The sequence below is a fragment of the Pelobates fuscus genome, chromosome 5, assembly GCF_036172605.1.
Source record: "Pelobates fuscus isolate aPelFus1 chromosome 5, aPelFus1.pri, whole genome shotgun sequence".
Taxonomy (NCBI): domain Eukaryota; kingdom Metazoa; phylum Chordata; class Amphibia; order Anura; family Pelobatidae; genus Pelobates; species Pelobates fuscus.
The window spans coordinates 258,899,561-258,924,743 of NC_086321.1; the positions used below are offsets into that span (position 1 = coordinate 258,899,561).

The 25,183-nt window shown below is 38.2% G+C and overlaps 1 protein-coding gene across 1 annotated transcript in view; it reads right to left on the minus strand.

Moving 5' to 3' along the window:
- Positions 1 to 1,085: 1,085 nt before the first annotated feature.
- The window catches only part of CCDC171 (coiled-coil domain containing 171), a 118,616-nt gene continuing 94,518 nt past the window's right edge, over positions 1,086 to 25,183 (minus strand). Inside the window, exons 23-25 of the mRNA XM_063455250.1 lie at positions 4,545 to 4,676; positions 2,724 to 2,876; positions 1,086 to 1,322 (exon numbers count right to left, since the gene is read on the minus strand). Coding sequence (XP_063311320.1) covers positions 1,104 to 1,322; positions 2,724 to 2,876; positions 4,545 to 4,676 — 504 coding nt within the window. The 3' untranslated portion in view covers positions 1,086 to 1,103. The remainder of the gene's footprint in view (positions 1,323 to 2,723; positions 2,877 to 4,544; positions 4,677 to 25,183) is intronic.

A 25,183-nucleotide genomic window follows, 5' to 3' on the forward strand; every position in this document is an offset into this window, starting at 1 on the left:
TCCTTTATTTCACACTCTTTTTAATTTATAATTTCTTTTCTGCTGCTTTTTAATAGCTTGCTAGATCTTGCAGGAGCCTTCTGTGTGATTAAAGTTCAATTTACAGAGCAGGAGATAAAAACATATGGAGTAACTTAAAGGAACACTGTAGGCACTTAGACCACTTCAGCTAATTGAAGTGGTCTGTATGCAGTGTCCCTTTTGCAAACTGGAATATTTACATTACAGCACTAAGTCTCCCCACAGCTGCTGTCTACCGCCAAGGGTGGGGGAATGCAGGGGGAGCTCTAGTTCCAGGAATACAGCTTTGTATTTCTGACCCTTATAGTATACCTTTAACATCTGATTAAAAATTGCTGTGTCAGTCACAGCCAGAGGAGGTAGGGCTAGTGCTGCATGGACAAAAACAAAAAATTGATTTAACTTCGAAAATGGCAGAAAATTGATCAGTAAGACTTCAACGGCATGATCTAAACACAAAATATGCTTCATAAAGCTAAAGTTGTTTTGGTGACTATAGTGTTCCTTTAATTTTAATAAATTATATATATATATATGTGTAATAAAAAAATAAAATAAAAAAGATAACACCGAGGTCCACCCCAGCCTCCCTGTCCTTATCATGAAATATTGACTGTGGTGGAATTTTATTCCTGGGATCCAGTGGAGAGTTGTAGCAATCAGTCCTTTGCACGGATATTCCAGCTCTCTGCTGCTCTGTACAGACACCGGGGCTATGACCTCATATCCCTGCTCCAGCAACAGTAGAGGGTATAAGGAGGAGTGGGGAAATCAGTGCAGAGTGATCCCAGCAGCTCCTACGGCGCCCCACACCACAGCCATTTTGAAAAGCCGCTGAGCAAGCACCTGCCACAAGGCATCCCTACAAACAAGGTGCCAATAGACATGTGCCTGCTCTGCCTTCTGTCACCTGGGACAGACTGCATCCTGTCCCTACTTAGCATGCAATGCCACTGTTTATATGATATATATATATATATATATATATATATATATACACACACACACATACACACACAAAAAAAAAATATATATATATATATATATATATATATATATGTGTGTGTGTTTATAAACGATGCTTAAGACGGGTTTGGTAATTCTTGCATGGTTGAGGAACAAATATTGGGCACAGATGAGGCCTCATTGAATAGGCGGTCAAATGTGTGGTTGCTAAAACTTCTCTTTCTTTGGCTATGTGACAAGTCTTGCTCAGCTTGCATGGGGTAAAATCCAGTTGAAATGCTTTCGGAGAAAATTTCTGTGCTCAAACTCTGATCGTTATTCACATCATACTTTGCCTGAAAAAACATTAAAAAAAAAAAAATCAAAACAATTAGGAACAACATTCGTGTACCACAAACAAATTAAAGGAACACTATAGTCACCTAAATTACTTTAGCTAAATAAAGTAGTTTTAGTGTATAGATCAGTCCCCTGTAATTTCACTGCTCAATTCACTGTCATTTAGGAGTTAAATCGCTTTTTTTCTGTTTATACAGCCCTAGCCACACCTCCCCTGGCTATGATTGACAGAGCCTGCATGAAAAAAAAACTGGTTTCACTTTCAAACAGATGTAATTTACCTTAAATAATTGTACCTCAATCTCTAATTGAACTTTAATCACATACAGGAGGCCCTTGCAGGGTCTAGCAAGCTATTAACATAGCAGGGAATAAGAAAATCTTAATTAAACAGAACTTGCAATAAAGAAAGCCTAAATAGGGCTCTCTTTACAGGAAGTGTTTATGGAAGGCTGTGCAAGTCACATGCAGGGAGGTGTGACTAGGGTTCATAAACAAAGGGATTTAACTCCTAAATGGCAGAGGATTGAGCAGTGAGGCAGCAGGGGCATGTTCTATACACCAAAACTGCTTCATTAAGCTAAAGTTGTTCAGGTGACTATAGTGTCCCTTTAATATCTTCCTCCACCACTGCACAACTATATTCACATAAATTGATGTCTAATGTTATTTGAACAGCTACTGTACCTATATGGAAATATAGAAAAAATAAAATAAAAAGTGTTTCACCTTTAGTCACACTAACTTGTAGAATGTTGTTACATAACACACTAGCTTTGGTATGGAGATAATGCATTAAACTATTAATCAACAAAAAAGATAGTTCTCCTTATATTGGCAATTAGCGGAAACCTTTCAGACAATCTTAAAGCTGCCCATAAAACTTCTAGGATTGTATTTTTCCCAAAGAGACAAAAGAAGAAAAAAAAATGGGTAATGACTACAAAATGTAGAGAAAGGGTTAAACAAAGGCCTCTGCATAAGAAAAAGAAATTAAATCAAGTATTATGTTAAGTGTCGGGGACTGACAGAGTGACAAACACAGAGATGGAGGAAGAGGAAAGGATGGCTGCAGAGAGAATCAAATGGTTTAAAAACCTGCAACTGTTACGAGCAGAAACACCAATGCCACATCCAACACTACAGGATAGTTACAGTGGACACCACGTTTCAAATAAAGATGGCACCATACGATTACTGAAAAGATGCAAAAAGAAAATAAATCACTAGATGTGTAATACGGGTATGTGTACACATCTGTCCTTTAACTATCTACTAAACTAAAAAATAATGACAATCAAGCACAGCTCAAAGTAGTCAAAAATCCCAACTGCATCAAGTACACCATTTACAGCACGTAACTAGCTGTTGAATATGTGTAATAGCAAGTAACTCACGAGACTCAAGGATTCATTGTCGCGCAGGCAGGCATCTTGGAGTTCAGATTTCAAGGCAGCAATGTGATTTTTGTGAAATGTTATTTCCTCCTCCAGTGCGGTAGCTTTGGTGTATACAAACTTATAGATATCCAAGAAAACTCGAATAGTGTTCTGAAACAAATGGAATCCAAAATTTTAACATCTGATACCGAGTTGCTTACACATTTCCATGCATAGGAGGTTACAGGTTTCCAACTGGACTCTTTATTAGATGATAAAGACAAAATAAAATATTATACAGAAACTCTTATCACAAAAAAATTAACCGGGTAGACATAAGCAATTATTTTCCACACCACCATGTAATGTTTCTAAAGCCTAACGCATAACTAACTGACCATCCTTTTTAAAAGTACTAATGGACATGTGACCAAAAGCTAGTTACAATCACCATATAATGATAAATAGGATATAATCAAAGGGCATTTTCAATACATGGTGAATGGACAACTGAAATGTAAAGTCTAGGAAAAAATAGAGAGAGAAAAAAAAGTTTGTATATCAGAAATAAATGTCAATAAATTTAAAGATATTTCAATTTACCAAAACTCATTGTTTAGTGACTGGAGCCTAGAGGTCATAGGTACCACTATAAAATGTACACCATATTTGATATCCTTGTGATGCTCTCCCACTGCAAGAGTTACTGCAAAAATGTGAAATCTAACTTGCCAAAACAGTGCAAAAGAAAGTCGATTTTAATTCACACTTTTTATTTAAATAGTGTAGAGAGCAGCTATTGTTGTGCTAACGTCCATTCAAAGGCAGTACTGAAAGTATTAATGCAAAGAATCCAAAGTCAATATAATAAAGAAGGAACAGACTTATAATAAATCTGTGTTTTACTATTACACTAAATATTAGGTTACGGTGTTAATGCTCCTGGCAAAGAGATAAAACCCTTGACGGTTTCCTCCTTATGTTACTGAGACAAAGAACCCATGAAGGTGGATACGCTCTGCTAAAGGTCAGCTAGACCATTCATATTGCTTTCTATGAGGCCATATAGACAGGGAGTGACCGCACACACTGCATCCTACACACCACTCAGACACATGCACTCATTAAACAAGGTCTTACAAGGACATAAGTGACTCCTTGCAATGGAAGAAAATATGGAGCAGGCAATGGTTGGGAGCTTTTCAGTATCTGCTATAAACTCAGCAGCAAGAAAGGTAAAGACAAGAAAGGCTGAACATGATGGACGCATGTCTCTTTTCGGCTATGTAAAAAGTACATTTGCATGTATCAGAAACAAATTTTGCAAAGATAACACAAGCAAAAATATATTTTACAAATTATTAACACGAATGGGTTCCAGAATGCAGTCCTTGATCTGTGGTCTTCTTTTAATCATCCCTGGTAGGTTTCATCTTGAACCCAATATACTGCTGCAGTTGGAGTTCTAGTCACTGAGCTACCTCATAGACAAAATGATGAACAACACTTATTGTAAATGTAAACAAAACTTATTTATTGTTTGACACAGTCTTTGATGATAGCAATCATAGAGATGGAGGACTTACATAAGCAAGGTGCAACACTCATTACTCAAGGATGATTGCTAAAAGCAAATGTATCATCCAGACGTTTTCTGATGGATTTCAGACAGGACTTGAAAAACAATAAAATAAATTTTGCTGTACTGCACATGTTAAACGTGTGCTTGTAGTCCATTCATTGTCATCATCTCCTACCAACCAACCAACCAACCAACCACAGAAATGTAAGTCTAATCCGATATCAGTATATAGACATATTAAAAGCCATGACCCATACCTCAAATAACTGAACCTGGGCTCCTCCAGGAGATCCTTCCATTGCAAATATCTCAGGGTGCAGTAAAGGAAGTTGTAAGGTGGAATCATGTTTTGTTGTCGTTGACCAAATCTTTGACATCTGATCCCTGACCTAAAGGGACAAAAGGAAAGAGCACTTATGTGGGTGACTAATGAAAGCATTAAAATGGACTGTCATTTGCATACCTATTTGTAATTCAGTGTGTGGTAAAGACAGACAGAAGAAATAAAATATATACACTTGCATTAAAATCAACTGGCAAATGAAATGTATTTCTGATATTTTGAAGAGCTTTGTTGCTACCATAACTGAATGACCACAAAGTATTCACACACTTGTCAATTCTTAGTTTACTAAATTCTGCCAAATAAATTGAAATTATATGTCTTGGGTCACTGTGATTCCAGCTAGGGAATTTAATCCCATCAGTAGTGGGTAAAAAAGCCTGATGTAAGGCACACAATTAGGGGAGGAATTGTGCTCTCGCTGACAAATGACTTAACTGATCATTCAATGCATCCATAGGCTTCTAACAATATATATCTTTAAATTTGCATAGCATGCAATACTTGCACAAATAGAACAATGCAAATTTCTTTCAATCTTTCGTGTGTGCATATACCTATGGTGCTTTCTAAGCATATACAACTGAAGCATCATGGAATGCAAAAGGTCACCAACACCCAGAAATGCTGCAGAGCTAAATGATGGGTGTGAAATACAACAGAAGTAAATAAAACACAAATTCCTCAATAGCATTTACTTTTGTGAAGTACTGAAGAGTAATGAGTGACATAATATACCTTGTGTCCTCATTTGCTTCTTAAGTTTTTTTTTATAAAAGTTCAACAGCTGTTCCATGGCCATTTGAAACAGTCTGATTTTTAAACATACCAAGCCCAGCATAGAACTCAGAGCTCCATCAGCTGTTCCATGGCCATTTGAAACAGTCTGATTTTTAAACATACCAAGCCCAGCATAGAACTCAGAGCTCCATCAGCTGTTCCATGGCCATTTGAAACAGTCTGATTTTTAAACATACCAAGCCCAGCATAGAACTCAGAGCTCCATCAGCTGTTCCATGGCCATTTGAAACAGTCTGATTTTTAAACATACCAAGCCCAGCATAGAACTCAGAGCTCCATCAGCTGTTCCATGGCCATTTGAAACAGTCTGATTTTTAAACATACCAAGCCCAGCATAGAACTCAGAGCTCCATCAGCTGTTCCATGGCCATTTGAAACAGTCTGATTTTTAAACATACCAAGCCCAGCATAGAACTCAGAGCTCCATCAGCTGTTCCATGGCCATTTGAAACAGTCTGATTTTTAAACATACCAAGCCCAGCATAGAACTCAGAGCTCCATCAGCTGTTCCATGGCCATTTGAAACAGTCTGATTTTTAAACATACCAAGCCCAGCATAGAACTCAGAGCTCCATCAGCTGTTCCATGGCCATTTGAAACAGTCTGATTTTTAAACATACCAAGCCCAGCATAGAACTCAGAGCTCCATCAGCTGTTCCATGGCCATTTGAAACAGTCTGATTTTTAAACATACCAAGCCCAGCATAGAACTCAGAGCTCCATCAGCTGTTCCATGGCCATTTGAAACAGTCTGATTTTTAAACATACCAAGCCCAGCATAGAACTCAGAGCTCCATCAGCTGTTCCATGGCCATTTGAAACAGTCTGATTTTTAAACATACCAAGCCCAGCATAGAACTCAGAGCTCCATCAGCTGTTCCATGGCCATTTGAAACAGTCTGATTTTTAAACATACCAAGCCCAGCATAGAACTCAGAGCTCCATCAGCTGTTCCATGGCCATTTGAAACAGTCTGATTTTTAAACATACCAAGCCCAGCATAGAACTCAGAGCTCCATCAGCTGTTCCATGGCCATTTGAAACAGTCTGATTTTTAAACATACCAAGCCCAGCATAGAACTCAGAGCTCCATCAGCTGTTCCATGGCCATTTGAAACAGTCTGATTTTTAAACATACCAAGCCCAGCATAGAACTCAGAGCTCCATCAGCTGTTCCATGGCCATTTGAAACAGTCTGATTTTTAAACATACCAAGCCCAGCATAGAACTCAGAGCTCCATCAGCTGTTCCATGGCCATTTGAAACAGTCTGATTTTTAAACATACCAAGCCCAGCATAGAACTCAGAGCTCCATCAGCTGTTCCATGGCCATTTGAAACAGTCTGATTTTTAAACATACCAAGCCCAGCATAGAACTCAGAGCTCCATCAGCTGTTCCATGGCCATTTGAAACAGTCTGATTTTTAAACATACCAAGCCCAGCATAGAACTCAGAGCTCCATCAGCTGTTCCATGGCCATTTGAAACAGTCTGATTTTTAAACATACCAAGCCCAGCATAGAACTCAGAGCTCCATCAGCTGTTCCATGGCCATTTGAAACAGTCTGATTTTTAAACATACCAAGCCCAGCATAGAACTCAGAGCTCCATCAGCTGTTCCATGGCCATTTGAAACAGTCTGATTTTTAAACATACCAAGCCCAGCATAGAACTCAGAGCTCCATCAGCTGTTCCATGGCCATTTGAAACAGTCTGATTTTTAAACATACCAAGCCCAGCATAGAACTCAGAGCTCCATCAGCTGTTCCATGGCCATTTGAAACAGTCTGATTTTTAAACATACCAAGCCCAGCATAGAACTCAGAGCTCCATCAGCTGTTCCATGGCCATTTGAAACAGTCTGATTTTTAAACATACCAAGCCCAGCATAGAACTCAGAGCTCCATCAGCTGTTCCATGGCCATTTGAAACAGTCTGATTTTTAAACATACCAAGCCCAGCATAGAACTCAGAGCTCCATCAGCTGTTCCATGGCCATTTGAAACAGTCTGATTTTTAAACATACCAAGCCCAGCATAGAACTCAGAGCTCCATCAGCTGTTCCATGGCCATTTGAAACAGGTAGCCTTCTGGAAGACTCACATTTCATTCTATATCGACATAACCTGTTAATTTTGTTGAATGTGTAATGTTTTTATATTTCGTGACTATTATTTAGTTCTATTATTTTCAATGTATACATTTTCATGTCTTTGTAACTATAGCCTGTGCTAATCATGCAAAGTATTTTATCACCTTTGTCTTTGTCCATCATGTTAAGTTAGTTTAACCAGCTCAGGCCCATATATCTTTCTTGTTCGTTGTTTAATGGTTTTATTTCCCTACTTAAATACCTCTGTCTTATCTCTGTAATTCTCAATCTTGCTTTTGTTTTTCCTTAAATGACCTTAAATCAAATGTCCATCTATGTACCCCCCCCCCCCCCCACCACCACTCTCTTAGCCCATCTGACCCTAATATACATCTCTCTCCCACAGTCTGATTTTTAAACATACCAAGCCCAGCATAGAACTCAGAGCTCCATCAGCTGTTCCATGGCCATTTGAAACAGGTAGCCTTCTGGAAGACTCACATTTCATTCTATATCGACATAACCTGTTAATTTTGTTGAATGTGTAATGTTTTTATATTTCGTGACTATTATTTAGTTCTATTATTTTCAATGTATACATTTTCATGTCTTTGTAACTATAGCCTGTGCTAATCATGCAAAGTATTTTATCACCTTTGTCTTTGTCCATCATGTTAAGTTAGTTTAACCAGCTCAGGCCCATATATCTTTCTTGTTCGTTGTTTAATGGTTTTATTTCCCTACTTAAATACCTCTGTCTTATCTCTGTAATTCTCAATCTTGCTTTTGTTTTTCCTTAAATGACCTTAAATCAAATGTCCATCTATGTACCCCCCCCCCCCCCCCCCACCACCACTCTCTTAGCCCATCTGACCCTAATATACATCTCTCTCCCACAGTCTGATTTTTAAACATACCAAGCCCAGCATAGAACTCAGAGCTCCATCAGCTGTTCCATGGCCATTTGAAACAGGTAGCCTTCTGGAAGACTCACATTTCATTCTATATCGACATAACCTGTTAATTTTGTTGAATGTGTAATGTTTTTATATTTCGTGACTATTATTTAGTTCTATTATTTTCAATGTATACATTTTCATGTCTTTGTAACTATAGCCTGTGCTAATCATGCAAAGTATTTTATCACCTTTGTCTTTGTCCATCATGTTAAGTTAGTTTAACCAGCTCAGGCCCATATATCTTTCTTGTTCGTTGTTTAATGGTTTTATTTCCCTACTTAAATACCTCTGTCTTATCTCTGTAATTCTCAATCTTGCTTTTGTTTTTCCTTAAATGACCTTAAATCAAATGTCCATCTATGTACCCCCCCCCCCCCCCACCACCACTCTCTTAGCCCATCTGACCCTAATATACATCTCTCTCCCACAGTCTGATTTTTAAACATACCAAGCCCAGCATAGAACTCAGAGCTCCATCAGCTGTTCCATGGCCATTTGAAACAGGTAGCCTTCTGGAAGACTCACATTTCATTCTATATCGACATAACCTGTTAATTTTGTTGAATGTGTAATGTTTTTATATTTCGTGACTATTATTTAGTTCTATTATTTTCAATGTATACATTTTCATGTCTTTGTAACTATAGCCTGTGCTAATCATGCAAAGTATTTTATCACCTTTGTCTTTGTCCATCATGTTAAGTTAGTTTAACCAGCTCAGGCCCATATATCTTTCTTGTTCGTTGTTTAATGGTTTTATTTCCCTACTTAAATACCTCTGTCTTATCTCTGTAATTCTCAATCTTGCTTTTGTTTTTCCTTAAATGACCTTAAATCAAATGTCCATCTATGTACCCCCCCCCCCCCCCCCCCACCCCACCACCACTCTCTTAGCCCATCTGACCCTAATATACATCTCTCTCCCACAGTCTGATTTTTAAACATACCAAGCCCAGCATAGAACTCAGAGCTCCATCAGCTGTTCCATGGCCATTTGAAACAGGTAGCCTTCTGGAAGACTCACATTTCATTCTATATCGACATAACCTGTTAATTTTGTTGAATGTGTAATGTTTTTATATTTCGTGACTATTATTTAGTTCTATTATTTTCAATGTATACATTTTCATGTCTTTGTAACTATAGCCTGTGCTAATCATGCAAAGTATTTTATCACCTTTGTCTTTGTCCATCATGTTAAGTTAGTTTAACCAGCTCAGGCCCATATATCTTTCTTGTTCGTTGTTTAATGGTTTTATTTCCCTACTTAAATACCTCTGTCTTATCTCTGTAATTCTCAATCTTGCTTTTGTTTTTCCTTAAATGACCTTAAATCAAATGTCCATCTATGTACCCCCCCCCCCCCCCCCCACCACTCTCTTAGCCCATCTGACCCTAATATACATCTCTCTCCCACAGTCTGATTTTTAAACATACCAAGCCCAGCATAGAACTCAGAGCTCCATCAGCTGTTCCATGGCCATTTGAAACAGGTAGCCTTCTGGAAGACTCACATTTCATTCTATATCGACATAACCTGTTAATTTTGTTGAATGTGTAATGTTTTTATATTTCGTGACTATTATTTAGTTCTATTATTTTCAATGTATACATTTTCATGTCTTTGTAACTATAGCCTGTGCTAATCATGCAAAGTATTTTATCACCTTTGTCTTTGTCCATCATGTTAAGTTAGTTTAACCAGCTCAGGCCCATATATCTTTCTTGTTCGTTGTTTAATGGTTTTATTTCCCTACTTAAATACCTCTGTCTTATCTCTGTAATTCTCAATCTTGCTTTTGTTTTTCCTTAAATGACCTTAAATCAAATGTCCATCTATGTACCCCCCCTCCTCCCCCCACCACCACTCTCTTAGCCCATCTGACCCTAATATACATCTCTCTCCCACAGTCTGATTTTTAAACATACCAAGCCCAGCATAGAACTCAGAGCTCCATCAGCTGTTCCATGGCCATTTGAAACAGGTAGCCTTCTGGAAGACTCACATTTCATTCTATATCGACATAACCTGTTAATTTTGTTGAATGTGTAATGTTTTTATATTTCGTGACTATTATTTAGTTCTATTATTTTCAATGTATACATTTTCATGTCTTTGTAACTATAGCCTGTGCTAATCATGCAAAGTATTTTATCACCTTTGTCTTTGTCCATCATGTTAAGTTAGTTTAACCAGCTCAGGCCCATATATCTTTCTTGTTCGTTGTTTAATGGTTTTATTTCCCTACTTAAATACCTCTGTCTTATCTCTGTAATTCTCAATCTTGCTTTTGTTTTTCCTTAAATGACCTTAAATCAAATGTCCATCTATGTACCCCCCCCCCCCCCCCCCCACCACTCTCTTAGCCCATCTGACCCTAATATACATCTCTCTCCCACAGTCTGATTTTTAAACATACCAAGCCCAGCATAGAACTCAGAGCTCCATCAGCTGTTCCATGGCCATTTGAAACAGGTAGCCTTCTGGAAGACTCACATTTCATTCTATATCGACATAACCTGTTAATTTTGTTGAATGTGTAATGTTTTTATATTTCGTGACTATTATTTAGTTCTATTATTTTCAATGTATACATTTTCATGTCTTTGTAACTATAGCCTGTGCTAATCATGCAAAGTATTTTATCACCTTTGTCTTTGTCCATCATGTTAAGTTAGTTTAACCAGCTCAGGCCCATATATCTTTCTTGTTCGTTGTTTAATGGTTTTATTTCCCTACTTAAATACCTCTGTCTTATCTCTGTAATTCTCAATCTTGCTTTTGTTTTTCCTTAAATGACCTTAAATCAAATGTCCATCTATGTACCCCCCCCCCCCCCCCCACCACCACTCTCTTAGCCCATCTGACCCTAATATACATCTCTCTCCCACAGTCTGATTTTTAAACATACCAAGCCCAGCATAGAACTCAGAGCTCCATCAGCTGTTCCATGGCCATTTGAAACAGGTAGCCTTCTGGAAGACTCACATTTCATTCTATATCGACATAACCTGTTAATTTTGTTGAATGTGTAATGTTTTTATATTTCGTGACTATTATTTAGTTCTATTATTTTCAATGTATACATTTTCATGTCTTTGTAACTATAGCCTGTGCTAATCATGCAAAGTATTTTATCACCTTTGTCTTTGTCCATCATGTTAAGTTAGTTTAACCAGCTCAGGCCCATATATCTTTCTTGTTCGTTGTTTAATGGTTTTATTTCCCTACTTAAATACCTCTGTCTTATCTCTGTAATTCTCAATCTTGCTTTTGTTTTTCCTTAAATGACCTTAAATCAAATGTCCATCTATGTACCCCCCCCCCCCCCCCACCACCACTCTCTTAGCCCATCTGACCCTAATATACATCTCTCTCCCACAGTCTGATTTTTAAACATACCAAGCCCAGCATAGAACTCAGAGCTCCATCAGCTGTTCCATGGCCATTTGAAACAGGTAGCCTTCTGGAAGACTCACATTTCATTCTATATCGACATAACCTGTTAATTTTGTTGAATGTGTAATGTTTTTATATTTCGTGACTATTATTTAGTTCTATTATTTTCAATGTATACATTTTCATGTCTTTGTAACTATAGCCTGTGCTAATCATGCAAAGTATTTTATCACCTTTGTCTTTGTCCATCATGTTAAGTTAGTTTAACCAGCTCAGGCCCATATATCTTTCTTGTTCGTTGTTTAATGGTTTTATTTCCCTACTTAAATACCTCTGTCTTATCTCTGTAATTCTCAATCTTGCTTTTGTTTTTCCTTAAATGACCTTAAATCAAATGTCCATCTATGTACCCCCCCCCCCCCCCCCCACCACCACTCTCTTAGCCCATCTGACCCTAATATACATCTCTCTCCCACAGTCTGATTTTTAAACATACCAAGCCCAGCATAGAACTCAGAGCTCCATCAGCTGTTCCATGGCCATTTGAAACAGTCTGATTTTTAAACATACCAAGCCCAGCATAGAACTCAGAGCTCCATCAGCTGTTCCATGGCCATTTGAAACAGTCTGATTTTTAAACATACCAAGCCCAGCATAGAACTCAGAGCTCCATCAGCTGTTCCATGGCCATTTGAAACAGTCTGATTTTTAAACATACCAAGCCCAGCATAGAACTCAGAGCTCCATCAGCTGTTCCATGGCCATTTGAAACAGTCTGATTTTTAAACATACCAAGCCCAGCATAGAACTCAGAGCTCCATCAGCTGTTCCATGGCCATTTGAAACAGTCTGATTTTTAAACATACCAAGCCCAGCATAGAACTCAGAGCTCCATCAGCTGTTCCATGGCCATTTGAAACAGTCTGATTTTTAAACATACCAAGCCCAGCATAGAACTCAGAGCTCCATCAGCTGTTCCATGGCCATTTGAAACAGTCTGATTTTTAAACATACCAAGCCCAGCATAGAACTCAGAGCTCCATCAGCTGTTCCATGGCCATTTGAAACAGTCTGATTTTTAAACATACCAAGCCCAGCATAGAACTCAGAGCTCCATCAGCTGTTCCATGGCCATTTGAAACAGTCTGATTTTTAAACATACCAAGCCCAGCATAGAACTCAGAGCTCCATCAGCTGTTCCATGGCCATTTGAAACAGTCTGATTTTTAAACATACCAAGCCCAGCATAGAACTCAGAGCTCCATCAGCTGTTCCATGGCCATTTGAAACAGTCTGATTTTTAAACATACCAAGCCCAGCATAGAACTCAGAGCTCCATCAGCTGTTCCATGGCCATTTGAAACAGTCTGATTTTTAAACATACCAAGCCCAGCATAGAACTCAGAGCTCCATCAGCTGTTCCATGGCCATTTGAAACAGTCTGATTTTTAAACATACCAAGCCCAGCATAGAACTCAGAGCTCCATCAGCTGTTCCATGGCCATTTGAAACAGGTAGCCTTCTGGAAGACTCACATTTCATTCTATATCGACATAACCTGTTAATTTTGTTGAATGTGTAATGTTTTTATATTTCGTGACTATTATTTAGTTCTATTATTTTCAATGTATACATTTTCATGTCTTTGTAACTATAGCCTGTGCTAATCATGCAAAGTATTTTATCACCTTTGTCTTTGTCCATCATGTTAAGTTAGTTTAACCAGCTCAGGCCCATATATCTTTCTTGTTCGTTGTTTAATGGTTTTATTTCCCTACTTAAATACCTCTGTCTTATCTCTGTAATTCTCAATCTTGCTTTTGTTTTTCCTTAAATGACCTTAAATCAAATGTCCATCTATGTACCCCCCCCCCCCCCCCCCACCACCACTCTCTTAGCCCATCTGACCCTAATATACATCTCTCTCCCACAGTCTGATTTTTAAACATACCAAGCCCAGCATAGAACTCAGAGCTCCATCAGCTGTTCCATGGCCATTTGAAACAGGTAGCCTTCTGGAAGACTCACATTTCATTCTATATCGACATAACCTGTTAATTTTGTTGAATGTGTAATGTTTTTATATTTCGTGACTATTATTTAGTTCTATTATTTTCAATGTATACATTTTCATGTCTTTGTAACTATAGCCTGTGCTAATCATGCAAAGTATTTTATCACCTTTGTCTTTGTCCATCATGTTAAGTTAGTTTAACCAGCTCAGGCCCATATATCTTTCTTGTTCGTTGTTTAATGGTTTTATTTCCCTACTTAAATACCTCTGTCTTATCTCTGTAATTCTCAATCTTGCTTTTGTTTTTCCTTAAATGACCTTAAATCAAATGTCCATCTATGTACCCCCCCCCCCCCCCCCACCACCACTCTCTTAGCCCATCTGACCCTAATATACATCTCTCTCCCACAGTCTGATTTTTAAACATACCAAGCCCAGCATAGAACTCAGAGCTCCATCAGCTGTTCCATGGCCATTTGAAACAGGTAGCCTTCTGGAAGACTCACATTTCATTCTATATCGACATAACCTGTTAATTTTGTTGAATGTGTAATGTTTTTATATTTCGTGACTATTATTTAGTTCTATTATTTTCAATGTATACATTTTCATGTCTTTGTAACTATAGCCTGTGCTAATCATGCAAAGTATTTTATCACCTTTGTCTTTGTCCATCATGTTAAGTTAGTTTAACCAGCTCAGGCCCATATATCTTTCTTGTTCGTTGTTTAATGGTTTTATTTCCCTACTTAAATACCTCTGTCTTATCTCTGTAATTCTCAATCTTGCTTTTGTTTTTCCTTAAATGACCTTAAATCAAATGTCCATCTATGTACCCCCCCCCCCCCCCCCCCCCACCACCACTCTCTTAGCCCATCTGACCCTAATATACATCTCTCTCCCACAGTCTGATTTTTAAACATACCAAGCCCAGCATAGAACTCAGAGCTCCATCAGCTGTTCCATGGCCATTTGAAACAGGTAGCCTTCTGGAAGACTCACATTTCATTCTATATCGACATAACCTGTTAATTTTGTTGAATGTGTAATGTTTTTATATTTCGTGACTATTATTTAGTTCTATTATTTTCAATGTATACATTTTCATGTCTTTGTAACTATAGCCTGTGCTAATCATGCAAAGTATTTTATCACCTTTGTCTTTGTCCATCATGTTAAGTTAGTTTAACCAGCTCAGGCCCATATATCTTTCTTGTTCGTTGTTTAATGGTTTTATTTCCCTACTTAAATACCTCTGTCTTATCTCTGTAATTCTCAATCTTGCTTTTGTTTTTCCTTAAATGACCTTAAATCAAATGTCCATCTATGTACCCCCCCCCCCCCCACCACCACTCTCTTAGCCCATCTGACCCTAATATACATCTCTCTCCCACAGTCTGATTTTTAAACATACCAAGCCCAGCATAGAACTCAGAGCTCCATCAGCTGTTCCATGGCCATTTGAAACAGGTAGCCTTCTGGAAGACTCACATTTCATTCTATATCGACATAACCTGTTAATTTTGTTGAATGTGTAATGTTTTTATATTTCGTGACTATTATTTAGTTCTATTATTTTCAATGTATACATTTTCATGTCTTTGTAACTATAGCCTGTGCTAATCATGCAAAGTATTTTATCACCTTTGTCTTTGTCCATCATGTTAAGTTAGTTTAACCAGCTCAGGCCCATATATCTTTCTTGTTCGTTGTTTAATGGTTTTATTTCCCTACTTAAATACCTCTGTCTTATCTCTGTAATTCTCAATCTTGCTTTTGTTTTTCCTTAAATGACCTTAAATCAAATGTCCATCTATGTACCCCCCCCCCCCCCCACCACTCTCTTAGCCCATCTGACCCTAATATACATCTCTCTCCCACAGTCTGATTTTTAAACATACCAAGCCCAGCATAGAACTCAGAGCTCCATCAGCTGTTCCATGGCCATTTGAAACAGTCTGATTTTTAAACATACCAAGCCCAGCATAGAACTCAGAGCTCCATCAGCTGTTCCATGGCCATTTGAAACAGTCTGATTTTTAAACATACCAAGCCCAGCATAGAACTCAGAGCTCCATCAGCTGTTCCATGGCCATTTGAAACAGTCTGATTTTTAAACATACCAAGCCCAGCATAGAACTCAGAGCTCCATCAGCTGTTCCATGGCCATTTGAAACAGTCTGATTTTTAAACATACCAAGCCCAGCATAGAACTCAGAGCTCCATCAGCTGTTCCATGGCCATTTGAAACAGTCTGATTTTTAAACATACCAAGCCCAGCATAGAACTCAGAGCTCCATCAGCTGTTCCATGGCCATTTGAAACAGTCTGATTTTTAAACATACCAAGCCCAGCATAGAACTCAGAGCTCCATCAGCTGTTCCATGGCCATTTGAAACAGTCTGATTTTTAAACATACCAAGCCCAGCATAGAACTCAGAGCTCCATCAGCTGTTCCATGGCCATTTGAAACAGTCTGATTTTTAAACATACCAAGCCCAGCATAGAACTCAGAGCTCCATCAGCTGTTCCATGGCCATTTGAAACAGTCTGATTTTTAAACATACCAAGCCCAGCATAGAACTCAGAGCTCCATCAGCTGTTCCATGGCCATTTGAAACAGTCTGATTTTTAAACATACCAAGCCCAGCATAGAACTCAGAGCTCCATCAGCTGTTCCATGGCCATTTGAAACAGTCTGATTTTTAAACATACCAAGCCCAGCATAGAACTCAGAGCTCCATCAGCTGTTCCATGGCCATTTGAAACAGGTAGCCTTCTGGAAGACTCACATTTCATTCTATATCGACATAACCTGTTAATTTTGTTGAATGTGTAATGTTTTTATATTTCGTGACTATTATTTAGTTCTATTATTTTCAATGTATACATTTTCATGTCTTTGTAACTATAGCCTGTGCTAATCATGCAAAGTATTTTATCACCTTTGTCTTTGTCCATCATGTTAAGTTAGTTTAACCAGCTCAGGCCCATATATCTTTCTTGTTCGTTGTTTAATGGTTTTATTTCCCTACTTAAATACCTCTGTCTTATCTCTGTAATTCTCAATCTTGCTTTTGTTTTTCCTTAAATGACCTTAAATCAAATGTCCATCTATGTACCCCCCCCCCCCCCCCCCACCACCACTCTCTTAGCCCATCTGACCCTAATATACATCTCTCTCCCACAGTCTGATTTTTAAACATACCAAGCCCAGCATAGAACTCAGAGCTCCATCAGCTGTTCCATGGCCATTTGAAACAGGTAGCCTTCTGGAAGACTCACATTTCATTCTATATCGACATAACCTGTTAATTTTGTTGAATGTGTAATGTTTTTATATTTCGTGACTATTATTTAGTTCTATTATTTTCAATGTATACATTTTCATGTCTTTGTAACTATAGCCTGTGCTAATCATGCAAAGTATTTTATCACCTTTGTCTTTGTCCATCATGTTAAGTTAGTTTAACCAGCTCAGGCCCATATATCTTTCTTGTTCGTTGTTTAATGGTTTTATTTCCTACTTAAATACCTCTGTCTTATCTCTGTAATTCTCAATCTTGCTTTTGTTTTTCCTTAAATGACCTTAAATCAAATGTCCATCTATGTACCCCCCCCCCCCCCCCTCCCCACCACCACTCTCTTAGCCCATCTGACCCTAATATACATCTCTCTCCCACAGTCTGATTTTTAAACATACCAAGCCCAGCATAGAACTCAGAGCTCCATCAGCTGTTCCATGGCCATTTGAAACAGGTAGCCTTCTGGAAGACTCACATTTCATTCTATATCGACATAACCTGTTAATTTTGTTGAATGTGTAATGTTTTTATATTTCGTGACTATTATTTAGTTCTATTATTTTCAATGTATACATTTTCATGTCTTTGTAACTATAGCCTGTGCTAATCATGCAAAGTATTTTATCACCTTTGTCTTTGTCCATCATGTTAAGTTAGTTTAACCAGCTCAGGCCCATATATCTTTCTTGTTCGTTGTTTAATGGTTTTATTTCCCTACTTAAATACCTCTGTCTTATCTCTGTAATTCTCAATCTTGCTTTTGTTTTTCCTTAAATGACCTTAAATCAAATGTCCATCTATGTACCCCCCCCCCCCCCCCCCCCCCACCACCACTCTCTTAGCCCATCTGACCCTAATATACATCTCTCTCCCACAGTCTGATTTTTAAACATACCAAGCCCAGCATAGAACTCAGAGCTCCATCAGCTGTTCCATGGCCATTTGAAACAGGTAGCCTTCTGGAAGACTCACATTTCATTCTATATCGACATAACCTGTTAATTTTGTTGAATGTGTAATGTTTTTATATTTCGTGACTATTATTTAGTTCTATTATTTTCAATGTATACATTTTCATGTCTTTGTAACTATAGCCTGTGCTAATCATGCAAAGTATTTTATCACCTTTGTCTTTGTCCATCATGTTAAGTTAGTTTAACCAGCTCAGGCCCATATATCTTTCTTGTTCGTTGTTTAATGGTTTTATTTCCCTACTTAAATACCTCTGTCTTATCTCTGTAATTCTCAATCTTGCTTTTGTTTTTCCTTAAATGACCTTAAATCAAATGTCCATCTATGTACCCCCCCCCCCCCCCCCCCCCCCCACCACCACTCTCTTAGCCCATCTGACCCTAATATACATCTCTCTCCCACAGTCTGATTTTTAAACATACCAAGCCCAGCATAGAACTCAGAGCTCCATCAGCTGTTCCATGGCCATTTGAAACAGGTAGCCTTCTGGAAGACTCACATTTCATTCTATATCGACATAACCTGTTAATTTTGTTGAATGTGTAATGTTTTTATATTTCGTGACTATTATTTAGTTCTATTATTTTCAATGTATACATTTTCATGTCTTTGTAACTATAGCCTGTGCTAATCATGCAAAGTATTTTATCACCTTTGTCTTTGTCCATCATGTTAAGTTAGTTTAACCAGCTCAGGCCCATATATCTTTCTTGTTCGTTGTTTAATGGTTTTATTTCCCTACTTAAATACCTCTGTCTTATCTCTGTAATTCTCAATCTTGCTTTTGTTTTTCCTTAAATGACCTTAAATCAAATGTCCATCTATGTACCCCCCCCCCCCCCCCACCACCACTCTCTTAGCCCATCTGACCCTAATATACATCTCTCTCCCACAGTCTGATTTTTAAACATACCAAGCCCAGCATAGAACTCAGAGCTCCATCAGCTGTTCCATGGCCATTTGAAACAGGTAGCCTTCTGGAAGACTCACATTTCATTCTATATCGACATAACCTGTTAATTTTGTTGAATGTGTAATGTTTTTATATTTCGTGACTATTATTTAGTTCTATTATTTTCAATGTATACATTTTCATGTCTTTGTAACTATAGCCTGTGCTAATCATGCAAAGTATTTTATCACCTTTGTCTTTGTCCATCATGTTAAGTTAGTTTAACCAGCTCAGGCCCATATATCTTTCTTGTTCGTTGTTTAATGGTTTTATTTCCCTACTTAAATACCTCTGTCTTATCTCTGTAATTCTCAATCTTGCTTTTGTTTTTCCTTAAATGACCTTAAATCAAATGTCCATCTATGTACCCCCCCCCCCCCCCCCCCCCCCCCCCCCCCCCCCCACCACTCTCTTAGCCCATCTGACCCTAATATACATCTCTCTCCACAGTCTGATTTTTAAACATACCAAGCCCAGCATAGAACTCAGAGCTCCATCAGCTGTTCCATGGCCATTTGAAACAGTCTGATTTTTAAACATACCAAGCCCAGCATAGAACTCAGAGCTCCATCAGCTGTTCCATGGCCATTTGAAACAGTCTGATTTTTAAACATACCAAGCCCAGCATAGAACTCAGAGCTCCATCAGCTGTTCCATGGCCATTTGAAACAGTCTGATTTTTAAACATACCAAGCCCAGCATAGAACTCAGAGCTCCATCAGCTGTTCCATGGCCATTTGAAACAGTCTGATTTTTAAACATACCAAGCCCAGCATAGAACTCAGAGCTCCATCAGCTGTTCCATGGCCATTTGAAACAGTCTGATTTTTAAACATACCAAGCCCAGCATAGAACTCAGAGCTCCATCAGCTGTTCCATGGCCATTTGAAACAGTCTGATTTTTAAACATACCAAGCCCAGCATAGAACTCAGAGCTCCATCAGCTGTTCCATGGCCATTTGAAACAGTCTGATTTTTAAACATACCAAGCCCAGCATAGAACTCAGAGCTCCATCAGCTGTTCCATGGCCATTTGAAACAGTCTGATTTTTAAACATACCAAGCCCAGCATAGAACTCAGAGCTCCATCAGCTGTTCCATGGCCATTTGAAACAGTCTGATTTTTAAACATACCAAGCCCAGCATAGAACTCAGAGCTCCATCAGCTGTTCCATGGCCATTTGAAACAGTCTGATTTTTAAACATACCAAGCCCAGCATAGAACTCAGAGCTCCATCAGCTGTTCCATGGCCATTTGAAACAGTCTGATTTTTAAACATACCAAGCCCAGCATAGAACTCAGAGCTCCATCAGCTGTTCCATGGCCATTTGAAACAGTCTGATTTTTAAACATACCAAGCCCAGCATAGAACTCAGAGCTCCATCAGCTGTTCCATGGCCATTTGAAACAGGTAGCCTTCTGGAAGACTCACATTTCATTCTATATCGACATAACCTGTTAATTTTGTTGAATGTGTAATGTTTTTATATTTCGTGACTATTATTTAGTTCTATTATTTTCAATGTATACATTTTCATGTCTTTGTAACTATAGCCTGTGCTAATCATGCAAAGTATTTTATCACCTTTGTCTTTGTCCATCATGTTAAGTTAGTTTAACCAGCTCAGGCCCATATATCTTTCTTGTTCGTTGTTTAATGGTTTTATTTCCCTACTTAAATACCTCTGTCTTATCTCTGTAATTCTCAATCTTGCTTTTGTTTTTCCTTAAATGACCTTAAATCAAATGTCCATCTATGTACCCCCCCCCCCCCCCCCACCACCACTCTCTTAGCCCATCTGACCCTAATATACATCTCTCTCCCACAGTCTGATTTTTAAACATACCAAGCCCAGCATAGAACTCAGAGCTCCATCAGCTGTTCCATGGCCATTTGAAACAGGTAGCCTTCTGGAAGACTCACATTTCATTCTATATCGACATAACCTGTTAATTTTGTTGAATGTGTAATGTTTTTATATTTCGTGACTATTATTTAGTTCTATTATTTTCAATGTATACATTTTCATGTCTTTGTAACTATAGCCTGTGCTAATCATGCAAAGTATTTTATCACCTTTGTCTTTGTCCATCATGTTAAGTTAGTTTAACCAGCTCAGGCCCATATATCTTTCTTGTTCGTTGTTTAATGGTTTTATTTCCCTACTTAAATACCTCTGTCTTATCTCTGTAATTCTCAATCTTGCTTTTGTTTTTCCTTAAATGACCTTAAATCAAATGTCCATCTATGTACCCCCCCCCCCCCCCCCCCACCACCACTCTCTTAGCCCATCTGACCCTAATATACATCTCTCTCCCACAGTCTGATTTTTAAACATACCAAGCCCAGCATAGAACTCAGAGCTCCATCAGCTGTTCCATGGCCATTTGAAACAGGTAGCCTTCTGGAAGACTCACATTTCATTCTATATCGACATAACCTGTTAATTTTGTTGAATGTGTAATGTTTTTATATTTCGTGACTATTATTTAGTTCTATTATTTTCAATGTATACATTTTCATGTCTTTGTAACTATAGCCTGTGCTAATCATGCAAAGTATTTTATCACCTTTGTCTTTGTCCATCATGTTAAGTTAGTTTAACCAGCTCAGGCCCATATATCTTTCTTGTTCGTTGTTTAATGGTTTTATTTCCCTACTTAAATACCTCTGTCTTATCTCTGTAATTCTCAATCTTGCTTTTGTTTTTCCTTAAATGACCTTAAATCAAATGTCCATCTATGTACCCCCCCCCCCCCCCCCCCACCACCACTCTCTTAGCCCATCTGACCCTAATATACATCTCTCTCCCACAGTCTGATTTTTAAACATACCAAGCCCAGCATAGAACTCAGAGCTCCATCAGCTGTTCCATGGCCATTTGAAACAGGTAGCCTTCTGGAAGACTCACATTTCATTCTATATCGACATAACCTGTTAATTTTGTTGAATGTGTAATGTTTTTATATTTCGTGACTATTATTTAGTTCTATTATTTTCAATGTATACATTTTCATGTCTTTGTAACTATAGCCTGTGCTAATCATGCAAAGTATTTTATCACCTTTGTCTTTGTCCATCATGTTAAGTTAGTTTAACCAGCTCAGGCCCATATATCTTTCTTGTTCGTTGTTTAATGGTTTTATTTCCCTACTTAAATACCTCTGTCTTATCTCTGTAATTCTCAATCTTGCTTTTGTTTTTCCTTAAATGACCTTAAATCAAATGTCCATCTATGTACCCCCCCCCCCCCCCCCCCACCACCACTCTCTTAGCCCATCTGACCCTAATATACATCTCTCTCCCACAGTCTGATTTTTAAACATACCAAGCCCAGCATAGAACTCAGAGCTCCATCAGCTGTTCCATGGCCATTTGAAACAGGTAGCCTTCTGGAAGACTCACATTTCATTCTATATCGACATAACCTGTTAATTTTGTTGAATGTGTAATGTTTTTATATTTCGTGACTATTATTTAGTTCTATTATTTTCAATGTATACATTTTCATGTCTTTGTAACTATAGCCTGTGCTAATCATGCAAAGTATTTTATCACCTTTGTCTTTGTCCATCATGTTAAGTTAGTTTAACCAGCTCAGGCCCATATATCTTTCTTGTTCGTTGTTTAATGGTTTTATTTCCCTACTTAAATACCTCTGTCTTATCTCTGTAATTCTCAATCTTGCTTTTGTTTTTCCTTAAATGACCTTAAATCAAATGTCCATCTATGTACCCCCCCCCCCCCCCCCCCACCACCACTCTCTTAGCCCATCTGACCCTAATATACATCTCTCTCCCACAGTCTGATTTTTAAACATACCAAGCCCAGCATAGAACTCAGAGCTCCATCAGCTGTTCCATGGCCATTTGAAACAGGTAGCCTTCTGGAAGACTCACATTTCATTCTATATCGACATAACCTGTTAATTTTGTTGAATGTGTAATGTTTTTATATTTCGTGACTATTATTTAGTTCTATTATTTTCAATGTATACATTTTCATGTCTTTGTAACTATAGCCTGTGCTAATCATGCAAAGTATTTTATCACCTTTGTCTTTGTCCATCATGTTAAGTTAGTTTAACCAGCTCAGGCCCATATATCTTTCTTGTTCGTTGTTTAATGGTTTTATTTCCCTACTTAAATACCTCTGTCTTATCTCTGTAATTCTCAATCTTGCTTTTGTTTTTCCTTAAATGACCTTAAATCAAATGTCCATCTATGTACCCCCCCCCCCCCCACCACCACTCTCTTAGCCCATCTGACCCTAATATACATCTCTCTCCCACAGTCTGATTTTTAAACATACCAAGCCCAGCATAGAACTCAGAGCTCCATCAGCTGTTCCATGGCCATTTGAAACAGGTAGCCTTCTGGAAGACTCACATTTCATTCTATATCGACATAACCTGTTAATTTTGTTGAATGTGTAATGTTTTTATATTTCGTGACTATTATTTAGTTCTATTATTTTCAATGTATACATTTTCATGTCTTAGTAACTATAGCCTGTGCTAATCATGCAAAGTATTTTATCACCTTTGTCTTTGTCCATCATGTTAAGTTAGTTTAACCAGCTCAGGCCCATATATCTTTCTTGTTCGTTGTTTAATGGTTTTATTTCCCTACTTAAATACCTCTGTCTTATCTCTGTAATTCTCAATCTTGCTTTTGTTTTTCCTTAAATGACCTTAAATCAAATGTCCATCTATGTACCCCCCCCCCCCCCCCCCACCACCACTCTCTTAGCCCATCTGACCCTAATATACATCTCTCTCCCACAGTCTGATTTTTAAACATACCAAGCCCAGCATAGAACTCAGAGCTCCATCAGCTGTTCCATGGCCATTTGAAACAGGTAGCCTTCTGGAAGACTCACATTTCATTCTATATCGACATAACCTGTTAATTTTGTTGAATGTGTAATGTTTTTATATTTCGTGACTATTATTTAGTTCTATTATTTTCAATGTATACATTTTCATGTCTTAGTAACTATAGCCTGTGCTAATCATGCAAAGTATTTTATCACCTTTGTCTTTGTCCATCATGTTAAGTTAGTTTAACCAGCTCAGGCCCATATATCTTTCTTGTTCGTTGTTTAATGGTTTTATTTCCCTACTTAAATACCTCTGTCTTATCTCTGTAATTCTCAATCTTGCTTTTGTTTTTCCTTAAATGACCTTAAATCAAATGTCCATCTATGTACCCCCCCCCCCCCCCCCCCACCACCACTCTCTTAGCCCATCTGACCCTAATATACATCTCTCTCCCACAGTCTGATTTTTAAACATACCAAGCCCAGCATAGAACTCAGAGCTCCATCAGCTGTTCCATGGCCATTTGAAACAGTCTGATTTTTAAACATACCAAGCCCAGCATAGAACTCAGAGCTCCATCAGCTGTTCCATGGCCATTTGAAACAGTCTGATTTTTAAACATACCAAGCCCAGCATAGAACTCAGAGCTCCATCAGCTGTTCCATGGCCATTTGAAACAGTCTGATTTTTAAACATACCAAGCCCAGCATAGAACTCAGAGCTCCATCAGCTGTTCCATGGCCATTTGAAACAGTCTGATTTTTAAACATACCAAGCCCAGCATAGAACTCAGAGCTCCATCAGCTGTTCCATGGCCATTTGAAACAGTCTGATTTTTAAACATACCAAGCCCAGCATAGAACTCAGAGCTCCATCAGCTGTTCCATGGCCATTTGAAACAGTCTGATTTTTAAACATACCAAGCCCAGCATAGAACTCAGAGCTCCATCAGCTGTTCCATGGCCATTTGAAACAGTCTGATTTTTAAACATACCAAGCCCAGCATAGAACTCAGAGCTCCATCAGCTGTTCCATGGCCATTTGAAACAGTCTGATTTTTAAACATACCAAGCCCAGCATAGAACTCAGAGCTCCATCAGCTGTTCCATGGCCATTTGAAACAGTCTGATTTTTAAACATACCAAGCCCAGCATAGAACTCAGAGCTCCATCAGCTGTTCCATGGCCATTTGAAACAGTCTGATTTTTAAACATACCAAGCCCAGCATAGAACT